At 54.0% G+C, this 7,495-nt stretch overlaps 1 protein-coding gene across 1 annotated transcript in view; it reads right to left on the bottom strand.

Annotated features, from left to right (window-relative positions):
- The window catches only part of EXOC7 (exocyst complex component 7), a 15,128-nt gene extending 7,760 nt beyond the window's left edge, over positions 1-7,368 (bottom strand). Inside the window, exons 1-6 of the mRNA XM_023531620.1 lie at positions 7,279-7,368; positions 6,003-6,187; positions 5,700-5,805; positions 4,086-4,308; positions 2,918-3,085; positions 24-116 (exon numbers count right to left, since the gene is read on the bottom strand). Coding sequence (XP_023387388.1) covers positions 24-116; positions 2,918-3,085; positions 4,086-4,308; positions 5,700-5,805; positions 6,003-6,187; positions 7,279-7,368 — 865 coding nt within the window. The remainder of the gene's footprint in view (positions 1-23; positions 117-2,917; positions 3,086-4,085; positions 4,309-5,699; positions 5,806-6,002; positions 6,188-7,278) is intronic.
- Between the last annotated feature and the right edge of the window lie 127 nt (positions 7,369-7,495).

A 7,495-nucleotide genomic window follows, 5' to 3' on the forward strand; every position in this document is an offset into this window, starting at 1 on the left:
GGAGAGGAACACGGGGTGGTTACCTTCCAGAGGAATGAGGTTAGAGCCCCCCTTTTTCCCATCTAGACCATGCTGGGAATACTGTTTCAGAAGGTTCTGAGCCTTCCGGATCGTCCCTGTCACCAGAGCCACACAGAGAGGAGATAAGAAGACCTAGGAAATGAGTGAGAGAAAACAGCAGCGGCCCTCCACCTGCCCCCCGGCCCCGCCCCCGGCCCCCCGACAGTAAGCGCACCCAGGCACCGTCTCCCGCAGCAGGCCCTTCCCCAGGACCGCCAGAGACCCTGCGGACAGAGAGGAAGGAACAAACACATTTCGCTCTCTCAACAGACCTCCTGATTCTGCTATGGACGCTCACTGTTCTATTTCTGAGCTCATTTTGGGAAGCGCAGAGGGTGAAGATGAGGTGGACGAAGATCCACCAGCAGCAGCCAAAATAAAAAGTCCTGCCGAGTGGCACTGAGATCAGAACAGATGAGGGCCGGAGCAGCTGGTGACGAAGCTCTCACACCCCGAGGGCACGACCAGGTGGCAGAGCCTGGGGCACCTCGAAGCCGGGAGGCCTGCACCCCTCCGTGAATGCCAGGCAGAGTTCTCTGGGCATGCTCAGTGCTGGGACTCGGCCCACAGCAGTCACTGGAAAACAGTGCCCAGGAGCTGGTGAGGCGGGAGAGGGCCTCCTGCGAGAACAGTGCCTGGGACGGAAGGAAGGCGTGGAGACCCCGAGGGAGCCCGGCCCCACGCGCTGAAGGTACCCGAACACCGAGCGCCAGACACCGAAGCAATGGGGAAAAACCCGAGAGCTGAGAGGGGTTAACAGAAGCCACCCTGCAGAGAGCAGAGGGAGGGCGGGGGGAAAGGGCACGTGCCCTTGGCATGGGGGGAGAAAACAACAGTTAGTGTCACAAGCGATATTGATGGAAACCAAACCGAACGCCCCAGCCTCCGGGGTCGGCCGCCTCTGTGCGAATGAGACACCTCAGGGCAGAAAAGCTGGGGAAGTAACAGCCTTTCAAATAAAATAAGCGAGTATCAAAACGTACTGTGGGGAAGGGAGGTGCCCGGGGACATAACTCTGGTCCCTCCTCCCTGGGGACTCCCGGTGCGCAGTCCCCAGAATCTCTAAGCAGTGAAGCTGCTTAGGTCCTGATGCACCCCACTAGAGGCAGGGTCTGGAGGGGCTCACTTTTTGTTTGCACCACACCACAAGTAGTTACTGATAACCAAGTTCAAGGCCCCGGCACAGCATCTGTCTCCCTGTGTCAGTGAGTGGTCCCGCGGGTGAGCGCATCAGATTCCTGTCCCACACCCACCCAGGAGCAGATGGGCCGCCAGGCCTTCGGGAGCCCAGCCAGCCCACTGCCATGGAAGTGGGTCGCGGCTGCTGATCCGGCAGCCGCCAAACTCATCAGGGGCCCGATTACCAGGGACGATGCTGAGGTTGGTGTTTCACTACCGACCCACCAAGGCCTCCCCGCTCCTCTCCCCAGAGCCAGGACCTGATGTCCCCAGGCCCGATTCCCTAGTTGCCGACATCAGTCCTCAGCTCGCTGGCTCCTGACAAATCTTGAAACCCCACAGAAACCACAGGGGCCTTCCCAGCTGGTTCTCCCCCTGGGTCTACAAGCCAAGGACAGATCAGGTCCACTGTGAACCCCGAGATCAGATCCCTCCCCCCCGGAAGGCCCCTTCCCTGCATGGCCAGCGAGCACATCGGGTCCTGGGGCATCCAGGGGCCCAGAGACAGAAGAAGCGAGTGCAGAGCGGCCCAGGCCCAGAAAGCCTCCTGGAGACAGCCCTGCCCAACACACAAAGGCACAAGACGGCTGACCGCATGCAGGCAGCTGTGGCCGAGCAGGCTGGCTTAGTAGAGTCGCTGTTGGCAGCAGGTTTTCTGGGTGGGCGGTCAGGGTGGGAGACAGCAGTGTGCTTCCTTCCAGGGACACTCAGCTTCCCTAACGCCCTCCCCACTGGCCGCCTGAGGGCAGCCTCTGCTCTCCATTTCTCCAAACCCCAAACAAGGAGGAGCGTGCCCTCAGACACCGTGCCCTCTGAGGGGCATGGGCAAACAGGGACTGGACAGATGAAGGGTGTAAGCTCTACACAAAGCCTGTTGTCTCACGGGCCACACCGGGGTCACGTGCCTGCAGCGGCCCCAACACCCCAGAATGTCTCAGCCTCAAATTGAGCCAAGCGAAAACATCTCTAGCAGCCAGAGACAGTCCAGTCTGCAAGCTGCAGCTGTTTACCTGGAGCACAGGCTACGGGGGACACGATGATGGGGAGAGGGACAGTGAGCTGCTCACTCAGGACAGCAGCAACCCTCGGCCCAGGCCTCTGCCCCCTCAACAGCCCTCCCTCGACTTTCCCACCACAAGGCACTATCTTTGCCAGACTAACTTCTTCAGAGAGGAGTTGCTGGGATGTTCGCTCCTTTCTGGATTGACTGTGGAAGTGTACACCCTCCCCCATCCACTCCTCAGCCACGGGCGCTTCAAGCCAGCCCGGCTTCCTGGAGGGTGAGGGCTACAGGGCCTGCACCGCTGCATCGCTGTCGTGGCTGCAGCAGTGTGCTCGGCCTCCTGACAGACCCGCGAAGGGCAGGCAGTGGGGCCCAGCACTGGCTCTGCCCTGGCGCCCCGTCACCCTGCCTCTCCCCATCTGTGCCTCTGCTCCCCACTTCAAAGACGTCTATGTAACCCCCAGAGTCTGCTGAGTTGAAGAGCCTCATGTGATAGGGACATGCTGGGTAGGCAGACACTTGCTTCCTGTCCCGTGTAGCTACAGTGGGGGGCGACTGTGAGGACAAGCTCTAGAGGGGCACGCAGCTAACCCCAAGGTGGCTGAAAGCAATCCAGGTCCCATGTGACCTTCTGGCCTTCCGGCTGATGCTTAATGGGCTGGGGTGGGGACTCACCTGGCCGCTTGACGGGCTTCTTAGTGGGTGTATCCTTTCTCTTATTGGGGACAGCAGGGGAGTAGGGGACCCCGGAGGAAGAACTGCTCTTCCGGAAATGCTCCTTCAGACCTCGGATGGAGCGGTCCAGCTGGCTGGAGCGAATCTGGTAGTAGACGTTCATGAAATCTGAGGAGAGACGGGGCGACAGAGCTGTGGCAGCCGAGGTCCCTGCCTGTCTTGCCACGAGAAGCTCCCCGTCCCCTCTAGAGCAGCTCTGCCAGGCAGCAGAGCCCACTATTCCTACTTGCTAGCCCCTCCCAGCGTCTGCTCTGGCTCACAGCCACCCACGGGGCCTTGTCCCCAGTCAGGCGAAGTCTTGAAAGGGAAAATATCCACCAGTTAAGTTTTGAAGGTAAGGGGTTTTTTTTGATAAAAAATATAAAGCTAATATCCAAATGCAACTTGGTGTCAAAGGACGTGGGCAATTTATAGGAAGTAAAGAGACAACGAACTTCGGTGACTGAAAACACGCACCATATCCTCAGCCTCACAAAGTGCAAACTGAGAAAAAATAAGAGGCCTTCCTTATCAAACAGCTACGATAGACAGAATTAACGACGAACAAATAGCCACGGGACGGTCGACAGGGCCGTCAACTGGCCCCAACTTGGAGAGCGACTCTAGAAGGCAGGAAAGTTACAGACCTATTTGGACAAATCTCCCCGATAACTGCACCTTTGAGAAAAAACCCTGAAGAACTCCCTAAATAAGAAGAGCAATTCACACAAGTATGCTCAGTGCAGCATTATTTATCAGTTCTGAAAAACTGGAAAATCCAATAATGCAAGTGAGGGAGGAAAAAAAATACGGATACTGTGGTACATTCCAGCGGTTCCCAACAAATGTATGGCAAGGAACCTCAACATAGAGAATGGACCAAAGCACAGAGGCTCTGGCTGAAGGGCACTGAGGGGTCTGCATAATTAATCTTTTATAATTAATCCCAAAACAAAAGAAGTTATATAAAGAAAAGCTAGGATCTGGCTAGATTCACAAGTTGGTACATAAACTGTAGATTTATTGCTATGCTGTTTCCTATTCAACTTCTTTTTAAAAAAGGAAACAAACCCAGGTGAATTAAAGAAATAAAAGGACCCCCCCCCAATGCCCGCCGGCCCACACCCACCTTGGTTGTGGCCATATTCCACCAGCCAGCGGGAGATGCGGATCACGTCCAAGAGCACGCCCTCGGGCAGGTGCTCCAGAGGCACCTCCTCCTGGACCTCCAGCTCGTCCTCGCCGCTGATCAGATCCAGGATGAGCACAGGGGAGACGACCTTGCTGTGCCTGGTCATCAGGCTGCGGAACTCGGACTCCAGAGATTCCTTCCCCCGCTCAAACAGCAGCTTCTGTGGGGACAACGGGAGGAAGGCAGGCAGGGGGGTCCACGACTGCTTCAGCATTCACTAGCCCTTGCCTCCCGCCCCCTCCTCTGCCTTCACTTCCTTTAATCCAGGGAAGGAGGGCCAGGAAGCCTTTTTCTGTTATTTCTTTGCCTCACGGTCTCTCGAACTGTATGTTCACAGGTGACACCTGGGGTTTTACGCCAAGTGGATGCTTCATAAACATTGGCTGATTATTTTCTCACTGCACTATTAATTTGTTTTCTTGTGAGAGAAGGGTTTGCAAAAGAAAAAAATAAACTGGACTATGTCATGTTAAAAACTTTTCCGCTGCAAGTGATACCATCAAAAAAGTGAAAAGACAAGCCACAGAATGAGAGAAAATATTTCCAAAGAGTATATCTGATAAGGAACAGGTACCCAGAACACATAAGAGAACGGAAAACACAAAAAATGTGTTCACGAGGGTTTGCGGCAGCATTTTTTATAATAGCCAGAAAGTGGAGTGTCCGTCAAGGGATGAATGGATAAAAAGAATGTAGCATAGTCCCGCAATGCAGTATTTTTTGCCAATGCAAAGGAGTGAAGCGCTGACACGTGCTCCAACGCGGATGAGCCTTGCAAATAGTATGCTAAGTGAGGGAAGCCAGACAAAAAGTCACATATCGTATGATTCCACTTATACGAGAAATCCGGACAAGGCACATCCGTAGAGAACGGAAAATGGATTGGTGATGATGGAGGCCGGGTGAACAGGCGAGGGGAGGGGAGGGGTGAGGAGAAGCGTGACTCCAACATGTTCAGAATTCTTTTTCGAGGGATGAATCAGTGTTCTAAACTTGATTCTGGTGAATTTTATACTTTAAGTGGGTGAATTTTATTGCGTGTGAATTATATCTCATTAAGGATGTTAAAAAAGAGAGAGAAAGGAGTTGGGATGTTTCTGCTTTAAAAAAAAAGTCCTCAGGGTCAACCTATAGTTCCTTATCTTTTGTGTTTTCCTCCACCCACCCCCCCACCCCAACTCCCACATCCAAGTTCTAGCACAGAGGTCTTTACTCTGTGATCCCAACTTGGTAGTGACTCTCAAAAACGAAGTTCTCCAGGCCCCTGACATCCCAGTCTCTGACGACAAGCTCCCCACCCATGGGCTGCAGTGTACTGGTCATACTGGTATGCCCAGTTGAAGGCTTCCTGGCCCTCCTTCCCTGGATTAAAGGAAGTGAAGGCAGAGGAGGGGGCGGGAGGCAAGGGCTAGTTGATCCCCTCAGTCCTCCGGGCAGCCAGGTGTGGCTGTGGGCTGCCAGAGACACGCAAATATCCTCATTTCTGACAGAGACACATGGGAGAAAAGCTGGGAAGTGATGCTTCCAGCAAAAGCCCTGCTGGCCCCTTACCACTTTGTTGAGCTCTGGGCTGTCTGGGCTATTGTCCTGGAAGTACTCCACAGCCTTCTGAATCTTGGCCATGCTTCCCAGGTATTCTTCCAGCCTACCTGTGGGACTGGGAAGGAGAAGAGCCATATCAGCCTGGGTGGATGGGAGATGAAGCGAAGGATCAAGGGCATGGTATTTGAAAGGGAAAAGAAGAGAATTAACACAGGGGACTCCAGGCTCAACTATATTCAACCCCTTCCTCCCAAGGCCTAGGGCCACTGGTCCAGGGAGCATTAGAAATGTGACCCTCTGGCCCTAGCTCACCCCTCTTTGATGATCTTCTCAGTGTCAGTGGCCACATGGTAGTAACTGATGACGTGGTCCAGGCAGGACAGAGTTTTCTCAACATTCTCCTGCAGCCGCTGCAGGTTCTCTGTCTGCTTGTGCACGGGGATGATGGAGTTCTCCAGCTTCATGAGGCGGCTCTCAAAGGATGACAGGATAGACACCTGCAGGGGACAGCCCCATACTCTCAGACTGCTTCTACCAACTCATGGCATTTGCTACTTTTTCTCTGGTTTTCTAGACAATAAGCTCTATGAGGGAAGGGACAGAGTCTATCTGTTCACCACTGTATCTTCAGCACCTACCGTGTGCCCGGCACATAGACGGTGGTCCAAATAAATTGGATAAAGTTTGATCTGAAGGCAAGCCAAGCATCAAATTAACTTCTCCTACGGCAATCACCCCAGGATGGCGTCCCTTCCACCCTTTGAAGCCAAATCTCAATTTCTGTTCTCTCTGAGGCTTTCCTAGACTGACCGGGAAGTAGTTTCATTTAGAGTAGCCTCAAATGCATTGCAGGTACCTTCAAAACCCTCTCTCTCTAAAGGCAAATCTCATTAAATTATTAAATACCTACCTAAGTTTGTATTTACTCAATGTGTACTTTTCCAGCCCCTTCTATAAATAAGGAAGGAAACTCGTATTTGTTGAGCACCTACTGTATACCAGGTATTGTGGAAGATTCCCATGCATTAGTTTCTACGACCTCACAACCACATTAGGAGGTTGGCATTGTCTGTCTGATCAGATGAGTTAACTGAGGTTCAGAGTAACCCGTCAGGAGCTACACACAAATACGTAGAGGGTGAGGACAAGATTCCAGATGTCTGACTTCAGAGCTGTTATATGCCTAAAGCTCTCCAGGGGTGATGGCTGAGTCTTCGCTGTCCTCAGTAATCTTGGAAGTGCTAACCCTGCCCTCCCACGGACACCTGAATTGACGATTCACGTGACCAGTATCCAGCCCACCAAAGTCAGTGTCACTACACGTTTGCAGAAGGAGAGAAGGAAAAATGGAGAGCTGGGACGGAAAGCCGCAAGTCCAGGCCAGCGGGGGCTGCCGCAGGCTCAGTGAAGGGGCGGAAAGGAGAAGGGAACTCGGTAAGAGACAGGCCACACTGCTGCTAGAGACACCCACACGTTGCCATCACTACCCAGGTCAGAACCCGGGCCTTATGGACCCGAGCCGCAGGTCGCAGGGCCCTCCTGCAAGGTCTGGCGGCCTGTCAGCCCTTCCCGGCTGAGGGTTACTCACCATGTTCTTGGTGAGCTGGTCGCTCTTCTCCAGGCTGTCTCGGATGAAGGACAGTGTCTCCTCCTCCTGCGGGAGTGGAGGGGAGGACATGATCAGAAGCTGGAGGCTAAGGGAGATCGCCGTCGCGGCCTGGCGGCCTCGCCCCCAACCCCATCACCTCGCAGGGAATGCTCCCTCCCACCCCGGGCCCAAGTCTCGGCCCCTTTCCGCTCCTCCT

The sequence above is a fragment of the Pteropus vampyrus genome, unplaced genomic scaffold, assembly GCF_000151845.1.
Source record: "Pteropus vampyrus isolate Shadow unplaced genomic scaffold, Pvam_2.0 Scaffold72, whole genome shotgun sequence".
Classification (NCBI taxonomy): Eukaryota; Metazoa; Chordata; class Mammalia; order Chiroptera; family Pteropodidae; genus Pteropus; species Pteropus vampyrus.